This window comes from Salminus brasiliensis, chromosome 24 (genome assembly GCF_030463535.1).
Source record: "Salminus brasiliensis chromosome 24, fSalBra1.hap2, whole genome shotgun sequence".
In the NCBI taxonomy this organism is placed as follows: Eukaryota; Metazoa; Chordata; class Actinopteri; order Characiformes; family Bryconidae; genus Salminus; species Salminus brasiliensis.
In genome coordinates, this window is record NC_132901.1 from 22,889,009 (window position 1) to 22,910,072 (window position 21,064).

At 37.8% G+C, this 21,064-nt stretch overlaps 2 protein-coding genes across 2 annotated transcripts; both read right to left on the bottom strand.

Annotated features, from left to right (window-relative positions):
* On the bottom strand, positions 1-6,704 carry LOC140546759 (uncharacterized). Its single transcript, XM_072670155.1, has 5 exons — positions 6,531-6,704; positions 4,842-5,156; positions 4,070-4,387; positions 3,308-3,595; positions 1-2,554 (listed from the first exon to the last, which is right to left on the bottom strand). The coding sequence occupies exons 1-5, from the start codon at positions 6,601-6,603 to the stop codon at positions 2,220-2,222; spliced, it is 1,329 nt and encodes a 442-aa protein (XP_072526256.1). The 5' UTR covers positions 6,604-6,704; the 3' UTR covers positions 1-2,219.
* An 813-nt stretch (positions 6,705-7,517) lies between these two features.
* Positions 7,518-17,761, bottom strand: LOC140546657 (uncharacterized). Its single transcript, XM_072670042.1, has 10 exons — positions 17,312-17,761; positions 16,603-16,944; positions 15,773-16,063; positions 15,424-15,537; positions 13,401-13,512; positions 12,268-12,343; positions 11,732-11,840; positions 9,561-9,899; positions 8,304-8,588; positions 7,518-7,959 (listed from the first exon to the last, which is right to left on the bottom strand). The coding sequence occupies exons 1-10, from the start codon at positions 17,340-17,342 to the stop codon at positions 7,832-7,834; spliced, it is 1,827 nt and encodes a 608-aa protein (XP_072526143.1). The 5' UTR covers positions 17,343-17,761; the 3' UTR covers positions 7,518-7,831.
* Between the last annotated feature and the right edge of the window lie 3,303 nt (positions 17,762-21,064).

Consider the following 21,064-nt stretch of genomic DNA (forward strand, 5'->3'; position numbering starts at 1 on the left):
TATTTTTCACATCACATTTTTTGATACAATTTTACTTTCAGTTGGTCAATCATTTCAAACTGGCCCATGGAATACAATGTACCTCCGGTAACAGCATTTCATTAGATTGTACAAACAATAAAGGCATACTAAAAAAAACAAAAAAAAAAACTATGCATGACAAGCATGACAACACATCATTTCAACTTTACCAGTTTTTACTTTTTTTGTCTTTCATTTTCCAAATTTTATTATGCTTACCTATCAATTGGTGATATTGTTAATGATAATTTCAATGTTGAATGATAAATTAAAGTTAAGTTAAATAAAATTTTCTCAGGGATTTCAATCTAGAAAAGTAGTGGCTAATCATAATAAGGGCATCATTAAATGAAAATACCATCAACTGGCGTGAAATAAATAGTTAAACTCATTCTTCAATACGTTAAGACATTAAGTTATTTATACATTTATTACAGACAGGAACGCAGGAAAATGTGTGTTTCTATAAATCCCTGATTACAAGTTCCAGCGTTACTAGTGTTCAGATCACAGTGTTCAGTTTAAATGGAGCTTGTTTTTTTCTTACTATACAAAACACTTCTGCTTCCATTAGCACTGTTCTCTCTTTGTTTCCCAACTAGTTCCTCTTCAAGTTATTTTCCAGTATTTAAAATATGGATTACAGTTTGTAAACAGTACAGTGGTTAACCAGTTAAATGTCTTTAAAGAATACAATTATGTTTTTCAACCTAATATGTGGCCACATCATAATTTTAATGCTTTTCTCTGTACACACTTTATAGACCCGAAGAAAACTCAGTAGTCAGTTGGGCTGCTCCTGAGGATATAATTAGTTCTATATGTTAAGGAAATTTGAATAAGTTTAATGAAATGTAAAACTGTTGTGCTGACATGCCCTTATTTATCTTATCCATTAGTCAATGATTGTGACCTGTGCTTTTTACAGTTATAGCTGTACAGTAAATGTATATGTAAAGTCAATTAATGCTGAATTTAATATTAATTAGAACCTGGTAGAATAATTTTTAAACTTTTTTGACTACAAAATATTGAGAACTCAACTGATTCTTTAGCATTTTTTCAAGATATGTACTTTGTTATGCCTCTAATGTGCATGATTCAAACTGTATAATATTAATATTAATTTGTAAACACAATATAAGCACATATTCAGGGAATACTTATTATTATTGTTGTAGTGGAAAATGCATGTATTAGTATTGATTATTGAGACATGAAACATCTACATACTGGACCTAGCTAATGCTAAAGCAGGTGCTTTTTGACTCATATGGTAAATTAATATATAATTTAATATATAATGTCTGTTATTACATTAAATAATTAAGTAAAACAAGGATAAACTCTTTTGACTTTAATAAAGTAATCAACTTTAATAATAAAGAATATGTTAAACTGAAATCAGCTCAAGTGTTAAGATCATATTAGATGCTCAGCAGACCATCTAAAAGTGTTTATTAGAGGATGGAGTTCTAGGATTTTTGGTTCTTTTGGTGTCTCTGTTCTTTTGTGTATCTACATCTGGTTCAGACCTATAAGTAGGTCATTACAAATACTGAAACCATGTCTATACTTTTAATTAACACAATGTTTTGTTGTGTATTTTTAAAAAAGAATGTGTAATATCTAATAGAGATGTAATGTAAAAAGATGTACTAATATCATTAAAGTACTAAATATATTATTATCCATTTTCTTTGCTAACTAAACATTTTAGACTGGTATAAAATAGCTTGGAATTGACCATTTATACCATTTATATTAAGGGTTCCACTGCATTTTCTGTGTATTAGAGAACAAATGGCCATCTTTGAGTGGGATGTTGCGTAACTTGCGTTGCGTAGAAACTACACTTAAAATGAAAATGAAAACAGGTTGATGACTTTTGGCCTATGCTACGCTGTCATGAGACAGTGGTTTTATAACATGACAGTTACATAAAGTAATAAAATAAAATAGATAATAGATAGTAGATAAAATAGTGTAAGTAAGCTAACTACTAAATTAATGCACATACATGTAAACTACATAGGTTAAGTAAACATAAGCTAGCAAGCATGCTAATCCCTGCAAAGGAGCTACTGAAAAGGGTATATTAAACATGCTAAAATACAAAGAAATAGAACCATCTTAAGATAATATTACAAGTTTGAGAAAAGATCATTTGAATCTTTGCACAAAATGCAGAAAGAGCTTCAGATATGTGCTTCTTGTACATCTTGTTCAGTAGCCTGAGCAGGAGAGGAGACTTCTTCTTCTGGATGATCTTCTAATGTTGGCAAGTTGTTGATTAATTTCATAGCCCATGGAAGTGGTGATCTATAAATGCTTTCACTTTGCTGAATGGAGAGCTGGACATGTTCCACGTCGGGTCCCGTCATATCTTGCTCCTCTTCAGTCCCTAGCTGTTTTCGCTGCTTTTGCTGCTTTGACTTTCGAAGGCAAGCCCACAGAGCAAATGTGCTAAGAACTACCACAACAAGACCACACGGTACTAAGGCAGCAACTGGAATTTTAGCAGATGGTAGACCTGAGTAACAGAAATGAACATACACCAGCGGGCAGATTTATAAATGTACCAAATAAACATGACAGTATTATTACTGATATAAGAGCTAGATAATTAAAGTATACCTTAAATTGATCATTTGTTAATTATCATTATCTGGTCATTTGCATGATAATGTAGACTTTAAATGATTCTACTGATTTTACTGCAAGGAACAGAACCTGATTGCCATACTGACTTATATAATGACATATATAGTGACTGTATATGACATACACCAGCCATAACATTAAAACCACTGACACTAAAGTAAATGACACTGATTATATGAGGAATGGGCAAGTGTAAAAGTCTAAGACACTTTGACAAGGTCAGTCTTTACCAAATGTGGCCCACGGAAGGACAACCAGTAACCTGGCAACAGGGTCATGGACTTACTGATGGGCTAGCCTATCTGGTCTGATCCCATAAAGAGTTAGTATAGCACAAATTGCTAAAATGAATAAATGCTGGCTATTTCTTGTGGAGTCCATGCCATTTTTTAAATATATAAATAGTCAGTGGTTCAGCTCCTCCAATATTGTATCCTCTGCTGTCACTCTTGTTCATACAGTACATGGGTTCTTGTTATAGTCCACTAGTTTTAGGGTTACTGATGATCCTTCAGTCATAAACACATTCATGGCATACCAGTAGCTTTAACTTTTTAATGAAGCTTTGGGGTTTTATCTTTATTCATTTAAAAGAAATAATAAAACAACAAAAAAAACTTACCAATAACTGTAAGCCTGTGAATGGCAATGATTTCCGAATGGATGTCTGTGATTTTGTATGTTCCACTGTCCGCCACTGTCAGCTCACCCAGCTTCAGAGACGTATTCATGATGGAGGCCCTGTGGTCGTAGCCTGCCTTACAATGAACTGCAGCTTTCGCCCTGGTGCAAATCCAGGAGTCTGCAGTGTCCTCACCTGCCTTGGTGAAAAACACCATCAGCGGAGGTGACATGACCAGATCCAGCAAGACAGAGTCCCCTTCCTTTTCATGATGTTCAAACCGATGAGCTGTGAGCAAAAAAAGAGATATTGGTGTTAATTTATTACAGGACACCTGTAGCTACACCTCTGGCAAGCATAGGCAAGTCTGTGTAGTGTACCCCTACTGGCCTGCATCATCGTGTTAACATTAAACAGGACTAAAACTAATAAATATTCATATAATAAAATGTAGATTTTGTCTGCTCACACCAGAAGGGAGGTGGGATTTAAGGGGGGAAATAATGATTCAGTGTAGTTATCAGCTTAGCTTAGCTAATTTAACACCTTAAACAGCCTATGGCCCACCAGTGGGACAAAGGTGTTATTATAAACTTCTATTACCAAAGAATAGCCTCACCATTGTGAACAGAACTGTCTTGTCTAGCATAACTTTCACTGTGTTAGTCACAAGCCATGTTCATAAGGTCCTGGGCCCTTCACATCTAGCATCCTGCTTACAGTCTGAAGTTCTTCAAAAAAGGTAACTCCAAATAAAATCACCTTGAACAGACAGAGTGATGGAATTTGGATATCCGTATTCTTCGTCCTTGAGGGAGCATCTGTACAAGCCGGAATCAGAGAACCTGACATCGCTGATGGTGAGAGAGAGGTCACCCTTTCGATAATCCTCGTCTGACACCAGGACTCTCTGCTCAAATCCGGAACCATACGACATCTTTCCCTGCTCGAGCTTCACCACCTGCTGTCCGTCTTTTTCCCAGAGCACATAGGTGGATGAGTCGGGCGTCCGTTTGTCTGTTTCAGCGTAGCAAGAGAGCTTACCCGTCCCTCCGACAGAGATATTTAATGAAGCAGGGACTACAGGAGGAAACAATAGGCAACATTTAACCATTTCAGGAAGGTTTATAGCACTGCTAGCAGCACCTGCTAAAATAACATGGTGTGAGATGACCGAGGTGAATGTATTGTATGATGCTGTGTTGCTAGAGGTCTTTTACAGATTTAGATTCTACTACAGTAGGTAGTAGGGATGTCAGTATGTATGTATGTATGTTACTCTGATCCTGAGTTTATAGACAATACCAGTGATGTGGCGGAAATCAGGTTCAGTGAATGGTTCAGTCCATTGAATCAGCCTAATTATCCGATACCCAATCCAGCTAATTTTGTAAGTATCAGGACCGATATCCGATCCTAGTGTCGGATCGGTGCATCCCTAGTATGTTGATTAAAATGAATGGATTAATAATGTCATTGGGTCTTGAGAAAAATATTATAAGCAGTTTGCTTACCGATAAAGGTCCCAACCTACCTATCACTTCAATCCTTCTATCACACTGGTCCTTGCCATCACAAGAGCAGTAGTACCAGCCTCTGTCATTGTACACCACAGAATGTATGGTGAGGGATACGTCTCCACCATTGATCTTTTCTGCAGAGCATTCAATCCGGCCCTCAAACTCCCCAACAATAGCGCAGCTCCCTTCAGCAAACCGGAATATACGATACGTCTCTACACCATTAGTCCACCATTCCACCGTGGAGCAGTTTTGTCTGCAAGAGATGGTGGTGCTGTGTCCAAGCTCCACCGTCACGGCCACGGTTACAGAAGAGAGGACAAGCAGGGCTGCAAGACAAAATCCATTTAGTTGTTAAAAAAATGTAGTTGTTGAGAACCATGTCAAGTCTTTGGCCTCTTTTCCACTACAGGGCCATGACAGGACAAGCATATTTACCATTGGTGCTGGACACAGATGGAATTTAATAACCCATCCAGGCAGTGATCACACATACATACACACTAGTGATCAAACACACACAGTGACAGTGAGCATACATGTCCAAGGGCCGAACAGCGACAGCATGCCAAGCCGGGGTATTGAAGCCGACCTTGAAATGATTTTCAGTGATTTGAAGAGACTCTGACGTATGGAGATTGATTGTTCTCGGAAAGGGATGAAATGGCTTGAGATAAGAACCTGTTATGTTGTCTTAAGGGTAGTTGAAGTGGAAACTGAAAACTGAACAACACAAAGCTAATTACTCAACAATGTTCTCAAGATTAATTTTTACAATGTCGTTTTTTTGTGTAGAGTATATTATATGATTTTGTCCATATATATATATATATATATATATGCACATGTGTTATAATATATGTACAGATTAATAAGAATAAGATTTGATCTTGAGTCCTCCAAAAGTTTATTTTTAGTATTTTTTTCATAGCAAAATAAGCTTACTGCCCAAATAAGGGCCTTTTTTTATTCCAATGTTAACAACTATCTAGAACTTTTGAACAGTACTGTAGTTTTCAATATATGCAAACACATGACACAATACTTTTTTCACTATTTTAGGTTAATATAATGTTTTTTATTTATATTTATTATATTTATTTTACTTTAGTTTTACAGTAAAATGAGAAAAAAACTGATTCCTTATTTGTGAGCGTGACTACATAGCCGATTGCCCATGTTTACGCAACAGACTTCCTGTCATTTTTTTTTATACAAAGACTGGAAATGACACACATCTTCTTCTTAATGGGGAAATACAGAAGCAGTTGAAGCATCTACCTAGACTGAGTCTACAAACCTTAATGTAGCTATAAAACAAAGTTCATGCATTATGCAAATACCCACACACATGATGAATGAGCATAACCACATGCTGTTTAGATGATTGTATTTAAACAGATGACAGATACTGGTCTAGACTGAGGAGCTGCTGTTCTTGTCAAAGTAGACAGTGTTTAAAAGGATTTGCAGGCTAGTCTGACTAGCAACAGTTACTAATCCACCACAAGAAAGGTAGCTAACGCAGCTAAAAGCAACACAACATGCTATCAGTGATAAATGCAGCACTCCTGGTCTCGGTTTGCTCCTAAACTGTGTCTAAAAAAGAGATCTGAGATCTGATTATTGCTATTCTTGTCAAATCCGGTTTAGTCACAAATAAGACTATCTATCAGTATGTTGTGGTTTGTGTTAAAACTTACCAAAAAAGTTGCGTAAGATCCGGCCTGCATGCCGCATGGTGTCCCTTTGTTTGGCCGAAAGAGCAGGAAACATGGTATACAACGTTAGTTATTAACATTTAGAGGTAAGTTTAAATATTCAAGAAACCCGGAGTGTTTACAGTGCTGGCACACTGTTTATGACGGCGTCTTTAACCCCACTTCCTTTCACTTTCACCCAAAACAATACGACTTTAAAGACCTCTTCAGGAAGAGGGCGTGTTGGCACTTGAGAACACTTACACAATGTTCTCCACTCTGGCATAATCCTCAAATACTTAATAAGAAACCAGCATATTGACCTGGGTGTGGGGCTCATTCTGTTGGGGACCTATTTTGTGAGTGATAGAGGAATTGTCAAAAAGTATAATCTGAAGAGCAAGGGACATTTTGGAAATACGATCAAATCAGTTGGGACTTTATTTATGGTCTCGTGACTGACAGGTGAGTGAGTAGTTTGGCATAATGGCTAGGGTTGTGGGGCAAAGTGTAATGTATTTTCTATGGGGCCCAAAATCTCTGGCATTACTCTAAGGGGCTCTAAAAACTAGGTGACCCGGTGTAATATATCTTTATAGTAGCTATAGTAGCTTTATAGTAGTATTTATTTATACTAGCCCTGCTAGTGCCCCTGCCTGGCTATATTATCCCACAACTGCCTGTTATTACTATTATGATTTTGATTATTATGGTTGTGATTATGCTTGTTGTTGTTGTTATTATTATTATTATTATTAGTAGTAGTAGTAGTAGTAGTAGTAGTAGTGGTAGTAGTAGTATCATCATCATTGTTTTTTTATTCATTATTAATAATAATTATTATTATTATTATTATTATTATTATTATTATTATAACAACAATAATACTGGAAATGAAGAAAAGCAATAAATATTTGAATTATAGAAATAACTTTACCAATACTTCAAATTATAATTTGATATTGTGTTTATTGTTACAGTCTCATCAATATCTTTCATAGCTTCCACACTGGAAATGTGATAAGCCATCCATCTATCCATCCAACCATCCATCCATCCGTTCATCAATCCATCCAGCTTTTTATCTGCAGAGCTCCTGGTTGTCCATGTCATGTCCATGTCATGTCGTCCATTGTCTTTACTGGAATAAGCTTGTTGAAAAATAAGGCAAAGGGATAGTCTAGATTTTTTTTTTTTTTTTGCAAATGTCCAACAAAAATAAATGACTTTATTTTAACAATATGTACAATTCATTATATTTAACTTCAAAAACAGAAAAAGACAAGAAATCATAGTTTGTGAGTTCATGTGTTGCTTCCCTTCAATGTTGTTTTGCAGTGATCAGTCAGTAGAACTATGAGGGCCACTGCCACTACAACAGAGATCACCATTCGGCTCACACACTCAACTAGACCACAGAACTCAAAGTCACCTGAAAGAGAGAGAAAATTAGCAATGAATGTTTATTTAATCAGGTTTTATTATTGGCTAAGGCTTCACCCAAAATGTGTTCTTTTCATACTGTAGAGATTCTTGAGAAGTATTGCAGAGCCTCTTTTGATTTCTTTGACTTTAATGATAAAGATGGAGAGCCACACTACAAAACACACTCCAACATACTCCAAAAACTACAGCTCACTGATCACTTAACAAAGACCTTAAGGTTTTTGCGCCAAAATGTGCATTGTCTGTCCAATAACTTTTGGCAGCCTCAAAACTATAAAAGAACACATCTGTATTATTATCTATATTATTATACACACTGTGTCGTCATACCAGCTTCATGCGAGCAGATCTCAGTAAAGTTGAGTTTGGTGGTGAGGTTGCTGACAGGATTGGCGGCCACACAGCTATAGATGTCCTGTTCTTCATCGTTCACCTCCAGAGGAAGAGTGGGTTTAGAACTATTATCACTAACTTGGCTCAGTAACTCTCTGCCTTTAAACCAAGACAGAATAGTTTCTCTCTGGTGGTCTGCAGAGCACAGCACTGAACACCTGGATCCAGATGCTGACGGATCATGAACTGGGTTTCTTGTAATGAACGGATAGGGAACCATGCCTGACAAGAAAAAAAAAGACATGAAAACAGGTAGAACTGATACACTGTGATGGGACAGTTGGTGGACATATTGTTTATAAGCATCTAAACCATCATCTGATAAAGGCTGTATTCTAAATATTAAGGATGTTACATTAGGAAAATACAGGCTGAATACTTTTTGATATGTGATGCAATCATATCATCATGGACCAGTAAAGTTTCCAATGTCTTGTGGAGCCCATGCAGCAGTTTGGCATAAAGTAACAGCAATATGCAACTGCAAAACCAAACCATGTAAATGATGGCAAAATCAAGACATGCAGAAATGAGAGTGATGGACACTGAGCTTGTTTTCTGGATCCGGACGACCAGATCTCACATCTGGTCTGGTCTCACACCAAAGTCTGATTCTTAGGACATGGATTATTAGAACAGCAACTGCTGTTTAACCTCCTCACCTAGTGAACCCAGAATCTGATCTGAGAACTGAACTCTACACCAGTCTTTATCCACAACCAAAGGGTGATTGTACACTGTAAGCATGCCCTTAAGACCAAACAATTGATTATCAACAAGCTAGAAATATTACTGTACCATTTTTTTTTATCTGACCCTCAGAGCTCAGTATGTGAGAAAAGTAAACAGCCAGAGGAGACACTGGACTAGTATTCCTACCTGTGCGAAGCTCATTCTGAGTTTCCATGTTTATTTGTTTGCTAACACATAACATAGGCTAAACCAACAATCTATTAAACCAGAAATGTTAAACTTGCTGTGACCTATAGCTAATGATACTAACACCAAACATCTGCCGTCAAAACAGTAGACGCAGCTGAAAATGAATCTCATTTAGTACAAATCCAAATAAGCTTCTGTCACCTTTCTTATTTTTTAAAGAAAGTTAAAAATGAGCAAAATTATTGAAAACATATGCACAGATTACAGGATTATGGCTGTCGGTGCCAGTGAGTGTATATAGCATTTACATACCATAGATTTTAACTCTGAAACTCCAGTCAGATGATGTTCCAGTAATGATCTGTAATTTATAAACTCCAGAATCTTCTCTGCTGATGTTTTTGATGGTTAAAGATCCACTGCTTCTGTCCAGCTGCAGTCGGTCTCTGAATTTGTCACTGATATAGTCTGTAGTCATTTCTCCTTTAAAGATCTGACTGTTCAATATCTTGATATCTGTAATACCAGATGTATAGAACCACAGTATCTGAGCATCACTCTTAACTCCAGTTAATCCAGTAAGGATGGTTACAGTGTTTCCCTCCAGCTCTTGCAGAATAACAGCCTCTTGTCCAGCTGTAAACAGCAGATCTGAAACAACACAAAGCAGTTTACACCTCAGAGACACAGTGATTTATGAATGCATTTGTATGTTATGCACATATTACAAGTCTAGGGTGGAAATAGCAACAAGCCCGATGAAACTCCTGAAACTTTAGCTATGATACAGTTAATGAAATATGCATTACTGTATGAATGTTTGTGGACGCAGATTCTAAGGCTTTCAGATGGTATTTTTCTTTTAACACATGACTTAACCTTTTATCTCACTATCTATTTATTATGAGTAAGGCCCTACCTAATTCACATCCATGTAACAAACAATTTTAACTTAATGGGGAATTAAGGTATAATTTTACCTTCATTCTAATTGTATAAACATCTGCAACAGTATGTTTATTTTCTATGTAAAAATAAACATATATTTAAAAAATACATAAAAAAAACTTTTTTTACTTCTCTCACACTCCACATAAACATAACCAAGTCACCACAGAGAAACTTGCATGCACTTAAAAGCACAGCTAGCAATCCTACAACAAGTTACCACAGTTAGCAATCCTACAGGGATTTACCATTCGGTTAGTCAAGATGTCCAAGATGTCGAAGTCTAAAGCAACAAAAAACACTACTCCAAGGATTTGCTGTTTTGAGCAGAAGCACAGTTGAATGAAACCCACTCTGACTGCACAGAGGTAAACGCCAGTGGCCAACAGTTGTTTCTTCGCCTTCTTTAGAAGATTCAGCAGTATTACTGCTATGTAGACGAGTCAGATAAGAACATCATGCAAGGTATCTCTCATCAACCAGCAGCTAAATTCCAGAAAGCAGCAATTTTTTCAGTTCCTTTCTGACAGTGGATGTAAATTTGACTGTAGGTTGGAGCTACAAATCTACAAACATCACCCAGTAGGCAGACACAACATTGCCAATGTTATGTTTTTTGGAAGTCGTTTCCAAAGTTGAGACTCAAGCATCTTGCAAATCAAGCATAGTTTGTCGATCCCAACCAATTCTGTGAACACAGGCTTGACTGAGACAGAGCATAAAGCCTAGCATTGGCTTCTAGGCTTCCTATCATTGGCTTCTAGGCTTCCATTCGACCATTATGCAAGGCTATACAATAGCCTACATTGTATTTACTGTTCTTTAAAGTTTTCGAGGGTTGTTTAATGATTTCTTGAAATATGTGTGGGCTGTTTTTGTATCTGTGAAATGTATTTTTGAATAATGTTTTATAGATTTTTTAGGCTTGTTTTTTAAATCACAAGAGTAGAAATCAAACCTATTTTCCCAAACGCTTTTTATCAACTGCATTTCTTCTATCTGCCACTCTCAGTTTTTCATGAGTGGCTAAGTGGCATGAGTTTCATTTCTGCCAGCACATTAACAAAATGGACCCCAGACACTTGGCAGTGTCTGCCCGCCTACCACAGAGCCCACAGAGGAAATGGTGACCATCACAGAAGAAGAACATCATACATACTCTCTACGTCCACACACAGTGTTTCCTGGTTGTGATTACATATACCCAGATTACATAATATTACTAACCTATAGTTCATTACTGATATTATCTGTATCATCTTCAGACACTTTATATAGTAAAGGACATAAGCCTGTGTGCTCATACTCTTTAACAGTGAGTAAGTGTGCAGCATAGGTGACCCATCACTCTCACTTTTAATCATCATCTCTTTACCTTCACTCAAATATATCTGTAATGTTCTATACTTCCTATTAATTTTCTGTCCAACAAAGAGTCCAACAAGCGGCTAAGTTCACGTCACTACCCTACTAGTAAGCAGGTGTAAGTCTGTTCAGTCTGTTTTTGTATACTGAACTATTGAAAAGCTGCTCACCTGTGGTGAGGATGAGAAAGCAGAGCACAGATCTCCTGCTGGAATCCATTTCTTCTAAATGTTCAGGAGTCACTGTGCTTCCCAGCTGTTCCGGTGCTCTCACTCTCATCTACTTTGACCTCTTTGCAAAGGAAGTGGCTGAACTGTGTGTGTGTGTGTATGCAGGGGCTGGCTTAACAGTTTTTGAAACACACACTGAATGCATCAGGTGCAAGTGAAGGTCTAATCAAGGCACAAAAGAACACAAGGCTTGGGGAGAACATGAAGGACACTAAAATTTGACCATTAGACAGGACTGCAATTCTTTTAGGGCAAGTCCAAACTTTCTGCACTGGATACCAACTCAAAATTGTGACCTAGAGCAAATGGGGCAGGAACGTTTCCGTGCAAAGTGAAAGTATCACATTTTGAGGAGCGTATGTAAACACATGATTTAGGTATTTAACCCTTAAAAGCCAATGAATAAAAACTCACTCAGATTGCTGCTGTTTTATCTGCTCTTAACAATTAATGGGCCTGTTTACACCTGGCTTTACCATCAGTATCTGGTTGGTATCTGGATCTACTTTGATGGGGTTCTGTTCACACTTGTCATTAAAATGTGTCTCCAGTCTGACCAGAAGAGATCAGATTTTACTGTCCTGCATAAAAAGCACACCAACATGTACATCATGCCCATTTTACTTCCTGTAAACAACAGCTTCTCGTCAGAACTGTCCTGCTCTGAGAGACTGGGGGTTCTTTTACAATGTGGTGGGACAATAGATGGTTTTGCATTCCTGTAGCGGTTCTATCAGCAAATGCAGTGGACTATTTAATCTGCAAGGAAACTCTATAATACTGCTCTCATGTACCGGAAATACACATACAGCAAGAGAAAGTGAGGGAGAGGGAAACCAAGATATATATATATATATATAATATTATTTTCTTACATGCTGATTACAGTTTTCTTATGTAGCTATCTGTAACATTGGTGAGGAGTGTTTTCCAGTGGTGTCTCAGTAACAAGCTGTTAATAAACAGACTTAAAAAGTAAAAGACAGTCCAGGAATGTTAACAGCTTTAAATATCATTGGGTTTTGCTCTCCGAGGACCTAATGTGGGCCTAACGTGGACAAAGCATGTAAAAACTATAGTGAAGAAGGGTCACCAACATCATTACTTTCTCCAGTGGCTAGGAAGCAAACACATGCATGCATAAAATGTGTACGAGAACTGATTCTGACCACCTCTGAATGTGATTAGAGTGATTTGATCGTATTCCAGTCACAGTGCGTCCTGGGGGTGTTTACAACTGGCTTTTTATCCAAAAGTGTCTCTTATAAGTATATGTATCTTATAAGACCAAATATCTGATCACCAAAAATGCTGTTAATGCCACATGTAAAAAGGTTCAGTGACACTCATTGAATCTCATTGCTGTGACTGAATTGTATATGATATCAAAAGACAAAAATAACCTTATAAAGAAACACATTTATTCAAGTAACAAAGTCATTCCAACATGCAAATCACATGGGGAAAAACATACTTGGCCCTTTATTATCTTGTGCAACAAATGAACTGAAATTGAATGTGATTCAATTCATTAAATACAGTACGGTGGAATAGAAAACTCACTCCAAAACACAATCCAGAAGAACATTTTGAACCAAAGTTCTCTCACAGAAGAACTCTCTGAGGGTCATCAAACTGCAGCGAGAGCCAAACTGAGAACTTTAACTCTGCATTAGTGAATCTTCGTTGGACCAGTGGCATGCCTAGGCCCTGGGTCTTTTCTGTTGAAATGTTTTAAATGTGGAGACCAATGTTCTTGTAATGCTCAACATGATGTCTGTTTACATATAAAACTCTGCCCTTAACAAAAAGAGCCAATTAGCTTGCTGGTTAGCAGAGGAGAGTCGATGATGTTGTGACGAGAATCCGGATAAGAATAATAATTGAGGGGACTGAGATGGCCCTGTGAAAGATAGAAATACCCCCAAACCCCACATACATTTAATGCTGTATGAATAGGGTCAAAAACACTGCCCCATGTGTCACTCCAAAAAGTAAGATAAGATCAGATGTGTTTGTGCTTAGTTCTGTAATGTGAGTCATAATGTTCATTAATGCTTGTTATGCTAGGATGTCTTAGCCTGCCCACGTTCTGTGATTGGTCATCTTGCATGCCAGTTAAAAGGACCCGTAGTGTACACTGAAGCTTGTCTAAAGGTGTGATCATAATGTGGGTAATATATATTTATTATATTGTCCCTCTATTGAATGTGAAAATAACTGTCATAACCCTGTGATAATCGTAACAGGCAGGATGTTTTACTTGGTATATGGCTCGCACTCACAGTACTGCAGTTTTTTAATGCTGTGCAACATAGTAGAGCCGTAGAACTGTCCCAGTCCCCAGAGTAAGATATATGATTTGCAATATCGGATTTGATTTTACAAACATTTGGTAAAAAAAACAAAAACAAACAAACATAGAGCAAATCGCTTCTTGGGCTGAACTCCGGGTCTCTGCACAGTGTAGACACGCCGTTGCCCGATGCGGCAGTGAAAAAGCACCCATAAAGTCAGTGAAAGTTGCAAGAGAGCATCCAAATTATGCAATTATGCAATTATGGCACAGCAGGAAGGCAGACAAATTCACATCCACAGTCTATAAAGCAGGAGTCAGCAACTGCCACTTTTGGACTACCTGTAAAACAGTAGGCTATTATAATTTTCAGTGAAAAAGAATCTCACATATTACAGTATAATACATATAAGATTTACACTTTTCCCCTCGCAGTGTGATTGGCTGAGAGGCACACATTAGTCCCAGTATCTTAAGTTAATGGGCTTCTCTCTTTTTATGCTTTGCACTGATGGTCCATGTAAGTAAAGTAACTAACCCCCAGCAAATGGATACAGCTGAAACTGGAACTCCAGTCCTGTCACCTTCATGTCTTGACCAGCTCTGTTTGTCTATGATGGTTGTTGTTCAAACCCCTTTAGGCTGATAATGTCTTTGGGCTCTTCCTGCTTTGCTTTGTCGTATCCTAAATAAGCCAAATCGTTTCCCTGTTTTGGAGGGGACACCATGGTTTGGACCTTTTATTATGATAATGATGCCGTTTAGTGCAGCAAAGTAAGCCAGTCACCTTTGGTACTATTCTTACAGAGGAGGAATTCAAATCTTCTAGCCACCAGAAAAGGTAAAGGCATTGGTGGGCCTTCTTTGCTATGGTATTTGCATGCTTTGTCCACACTAGGTCCTCAGAGAGTAAACCCCCAAGATATTTAAAGCCTGTCACTCTTTCTGCCAGGGATCCCTTGATGGTAAGGGCTGTAAAGCTCTTGCATTTTCTTTTACTAAAGTCCACCACCAACTCTTTTGATCTGCTGATGTTTACTAATAGCTTGTTACTGAGACACCACTGGATAACACTCCTCACATTGGTTACAGATAGCTACATAAGAAAACAGTGATGAGTGTGTAAGAACATCTAGAACCTAGAGCATTTTTGAGAAGTGCATTTACGAATATTTTTCTGAATTTACGTATGTACATTTCTTTCTTTGGTAAGCTTTTGTGAATCTTGGCCCAAATGCTTATAAAGTACAATCAGATTACAATAACATACAAATAGGCTTTAATTATTAGATTTGTATGACTTAAAAATCACCTGTTCCAGATGAGCATCTTTAGCGGCATCGGTTTCTTTTCCAAAGACACAGTAATATTAGAGCAACTGATACAAGTCCAGTAAGTACCAGTGTCAGGATAAGAGGCAGTGAAATTATGACATTTCGCTCAACCTCACCTTCAACCAACAAGAGAAAACAAATGACTTGCTGCTGTAAAGCAGTCAAATATCGAAGTAAGCGATTCATTATTAAATCCTAGTTAAATGTCTTACATTTTTGTAGCATTTTAGCGTTAAAGCTCCAATTAGCAGAGTTGTGAATGAGCATCAGACAAAATTCACCTTTTAGTTGTTAACAAACACATTAATATAATATAAACACACAATTATAGTAATATTGAATATGACCAACCTGAGTTAATATCACAGAGCTCTGTAATGTTGAGCTGGGTTGTTTGGTGGCTGACTGGATTAGCAGACTCACAGGTGTAAGTGTAGATGTTAGGGAAGGTTCTATTCAGAGGAAGATGAAGACGTTCACTGGAATCTGATCTACTGATGCTGGAGATTCTCTCTTTCTCTTCAGACCAGGTCAGAGTCACATCCTCCCCATTCTCCACAGAACACACAGGGGAACACGACTCACTGGGACTTTCCAAGTGGTTTTCAGGTTGACTTGTTATAACTGGCTTTGATACTTGAGCTTTAAAACACAAAATCAACACAACATAAGAGATGAAAAACATTTAGAGACTGAAGAAGAGCACAGCATTACAAACACTCAATGACAGGACCCGCTCTGGTTAGATAGGGTAAGTCCTTCTGTGCGTTCAGTGAATGGATTGGCCCATGGATCGGCCTAAAAATCTGATACCTGATCCAGCTAATTTTGTTAGTATCAGGACCGATATTGGATCGGTGCATCTCTAATTGCATAGGTGACTATATATCTTCTACTATCTATTATCCAACTGAAGGACTACTGAAACTACTAAAGAATGGACCGGAACCCATACATCAGCCAGCAAATGAACAGCCAGTTCCCAAGGCCTTAAAGAAGTGCAGAGCAATATAAACACTAACAGAACCAAAACGTATTAAATTAAATCATAGTAGTTTTTAAAGGTCTGGTTGTTTAAGATGGTATTTTCTTTTGTGCAACCATGTTTTCACACACACACACACACACACACACACACACACACACACACACACACACATATACAGTACAAATTAACTCACCATAGTTTTTAAGAGTAAACTTCCATACAGAGGATGTTTCAGTGATGATCTGTAATCTATATTCTCCAGAATCTTCTCTGCTGATGTTTCTGATGGTTAAAGATCCACTGCTTCTGTCCAGCTGCAGTCTGTCTCTGAATCTGTCTCTGTTATAGTCTGTAATAGTCTCTCCTCTAAAGACCTGACTGTTCACTATCTTTATTTTCTTAGGTCCATAGAGCCAGAGTATCTGAGCATCACTCTGAACTCCAGTGAATCCAGTACAGATGGTTACAGTGTTTCCCTCCAGCTCCAGCAGTGTAACAGCATCATCTCCAGCTGTGAACAGCAGACCTAAAAAAACTACAGAAGAAAATTGAATGATAATGAAGTCACTTCTCAAAGTTCTCAAACTTCAGACCGCATCAGGTCTTTATTGCAGCACTATTACATAAATCGGCCATCTTGAGGAGGCCATTACACTCATACCTACATCTTTCATCTACCCTATCTACTCACCAATCTGTTTGAACCATACCATGGCCTTTGTTTTTGACAGCATAGAACCAAAGTTTCAACCCAAGAACAGGAAACTTCATGTTTAGGAGCATGTTTTTAAATTGACTAAGAACAGACTAAAATGTAGAGGAGTTGTTTTTACTACAGGTTTACTAGTTTAATATTTGTCCTATTATTTTATTTAAAGATGAAGAAAATGAGCGTAACTCACCCAAACATGTCAGCAATAGAGGCAGATGCATTGTTTTGTCTTGTTTTTGTAAATCAGTTCCCCGGTTGTTCACCGCGAGCGAGTAACGGAAACAGAAGCAAAAACCACAGCAAAGAACTGTAGACTTACTTCTAAAACCTATGCCCTATTAACAGTCGCTAAATACAAATCGCTATGTAAAACACAATTATTGAGAACAGAGTTCTTCAAACAATCGACCTATTCTGGACAAGTCATGTCATGGCGTCAAGGTCGTCACATGGAAGTGACGTCAACGCATTGTCGGCTTCACTGCTGTATGACAGCAGACTACGTTACAGAAAGACAGCATCCTTCGATCTTTTATGATGAATTCTGGATATTCCTTGTCTACTAGAGTACAGTGTTCGTACACTGCGTTTTGTAGTGGATTGTGGGATTGTTGTAGTGCACTGAAAATTCTGCACAATGTTTATGTGCACCACTACAAATGGCAGAACACTTAAATATTAAATAGAGCACAGTTTTAGACACAGCATTTATGTTTATCTCACTGATTGTCTTTGGTGCTTCCGTGGTTTTCATTTTAGAAATGTTTTGTACAAATATATGCATAAAATGCTGGTAACAAAATGTAAATTTTGTGGTCAAGTTATGACAGTTCAGTAATGTGACGTATGTGCTTCTTTCCACGTATGTGTGTATTTCTATCTTAATTTTATATCAAATATATGTACAACTGTGTAGATGTACATATATGCTAACATTTGTACTTTTTCATATATACATATGGACCTGATACAGAAAAATAAATGGATTCTATCCAGTAAATGTACTTTCCTAAATTCTTACCTATTTCACATAATCTAGACTCCACAGACAGACCCTGAACAAGCAAATTACTACCCAGCGGATTGTACAAAACAAGAGCTCACATAGAAAGTCCCCTGGCTTAGCCACTTCCCTGGGTTGCGCATATCTGCTCTCTCTGTTTTCCAATCGCTTGGATGAAATTTAAAAAAATCTGAACTCCTGCCTTAGAGAAGCAATTCAACTCTATTCCTGCAAAAACTCACATCTGAACAATACATGTATTTAAACATCATTTTAACATTTTAACAATGCTGTAATCATGTGCATCTAGAGTGGAAATGCTCACTACATGGAAGTGCCTGATATTGGGGACGGCCGTTGTTAGGGGACTGTTTTAGTCATGCCAATTACAAAAGTCAAATTTCACCAGAAAAGCTCACTTATAAACGTTTAGATGAGAAGGACTTGAGCGGCTTGGTGGCTTGGCTGCTGTTAAAAGGACGTAAAGCTGAATTTAAAGTTTTTTCTCCATGGTTTTGGATCTGTACACTCGCTAAGCTAGTCTTTGCTTAGCTATCTCGGCTACAGCTCTACCTAGTATCGTACAGTGCAGTGCAGCTGCTGCTGTTTCCTAACTGCTGAGCTCTTGATATATGCGCTGACGATAAAAACTTGTGTCTGAGAGCGAAGTCAAGCGACGGGTGTTGGGAGTAACAGAAAGGTGAAATGAGAGACCGGTTCTGCTGTGTTTGGACTGGCAGCTGGCTAACTAGCTAGCAGTTAGTCTTCTAACATTGACCATCTGATATTCAAAACCATACGCTCCCGCCTTAGAGAGGCATTTTAACTTTATTCTCACAAAAAAAAACCCACATCTGAACACAATATTTAACCACCACTAACAACGCTGTAATCTCGCCCATCTAGAGTGGAAATGTGCACTACGTGGACGTGCCTGCAATTGGGTGCAGTATGGAAGCAATAGGATATTAATACGAAGTCAGTTGTCAGGAACTGCTTATTTCTGAATGATCAGAAACATGCTGCATAACAATAGCACAAATGTGCAAAACGGGTTGATTGTTCATTTCCAAAATCTTTTCTCTTCCATCAGATCTTTCTAATGTGGGTCTTTACATGCACAACAACAAGGGTGACGACCATGAGCAACAGGCCGCAGCTCAACGCTCCAGCGATGATCAAGTTGGTGGGAAATGATTCCCCCGAACTGCTGAATAGTCCTGGGTCTGATGAAGAAAAAAGAGAAGTTAACCCCTTAAACAGCTGATGGTGTTATTTCCCAAATTCTATTTGCAGAGAACAGCCCCACCAGTTTGTACAGAAGTCCCTGTAGCTACACGTGTGTACTAAGCCTTGGAGTGTTAAGGGGTTAATCCAGTGCTTCAGACGAGTTGTAAGGAGTTCATAGTCATGTGGCACAGAAAAGGATGTGTGGGAGCAGATCAACACCCTTTCAAAAACGAGCAAAGGTGCTAAAAACACACACACACATAGCACTTCTAGGCAGGTGCCTTCCGCCAGACAAGCATTCAGATTCATTTTTTTCACAGTTCTGAGAACACAGACAGAACTGATTTTACATTTAAGACTCGTATCTCGGTCAGATTTTCAAAGGTTCTGCTAAGTTCAGTCTTTTACATGGAAAGGAAGTTTTCAGAGAGTTGTTTGTGAAGTGACTTACTGTTTTCACAGTGGTGAAGGGAACAAGCATATCTACATCGCAAATCTACCCTCTTCTAGATCTACCCAAAACCACCAGTGAACCTACACATGGCCTCTGAGTCTCACAGCAAGTTTACAGGAGGAGGAAAAAAACACTCTTTTCAATAGAAAAAGTCAGCATAGAGCATTTCTATTGGTCCATTAATTATGAAATTGTGATACAATATAAAGAACAACATCCAGATTCAAGGATTTACAATTGACCACAATTGACAAGGTTTTTGCATGACAACAATCATATCCAATTAATTTATTCATTAAAAATGTTTTCACCTTACAACACCCTGCAAAATCTCTCAATCACATGTTTACTATTTCTGACCATAGCCATCCATCTATCTTATCCGCTCCTCCCTAGTCAGGGTCTGGAGACATCATTGGGCGCAAGGCAGGAACACCCCCTAAACAGGGTGTCAGTCCATCGCAGGGTAGCTTATTTCAGAACTGCCATAACGTATTTCATGCAAAATCACCCTGAATGGCTTTGCTTGCATCTTTACCCCTTATTAAAAATGCCATAAAATAAGGACTTGAAGGTTCCCTAAATGCTTGTTTTCATGATTGAGATGTGTGTGCATGAAGATCATGTTTAAAAATGCTGAGATAGATGATTTCTGCTGGAATAGTGCAATACTAGACCCATTTAGGAACCTTTATTAGCCGTAATGCCCTCAAAAGCCATAGATTAATTACTGCTGTATTGATTTATAAGTAACAGGGCAATGTCAGTAAATTACCTTGTTCATTCTGTAGCTGCTGCTCCTCAGCTGAAAAATTAAACAAAATGAGTGATTAGGATGGTGATGGGCATGAGCTGATATGAAAACTACTGAATGATGGCAATGTCTGATGTTTTTTTCACAATAACAGTAGTCAGTAGTGACACATAATTGTCTATAAAATAGAACATTAAATAGGCTACATTGATCTGAATATGGGCAAGCAATTATATGCAGTAGCCTAGTGGCACCTAAACATATGTTTTCAAATATCAGTCAAATCTTTTTAAAGCAATTATCTGACAAAACTGGTCTTCTAGCAAGATTATAATACATACTGAGTTGAGTCTCAAATCATTAGTAAATAAGCTGCTGCTAAAACTGGTTAAATCCTGTGTCAGATGTTTAGTCTGTGGCTCCACCCCCTCAATTTGTTTACTGTTTATTCCCATCTGCAGGAGGTTTTTGACAAGCTGAGCCCTTGCTTCGATTTGAATCT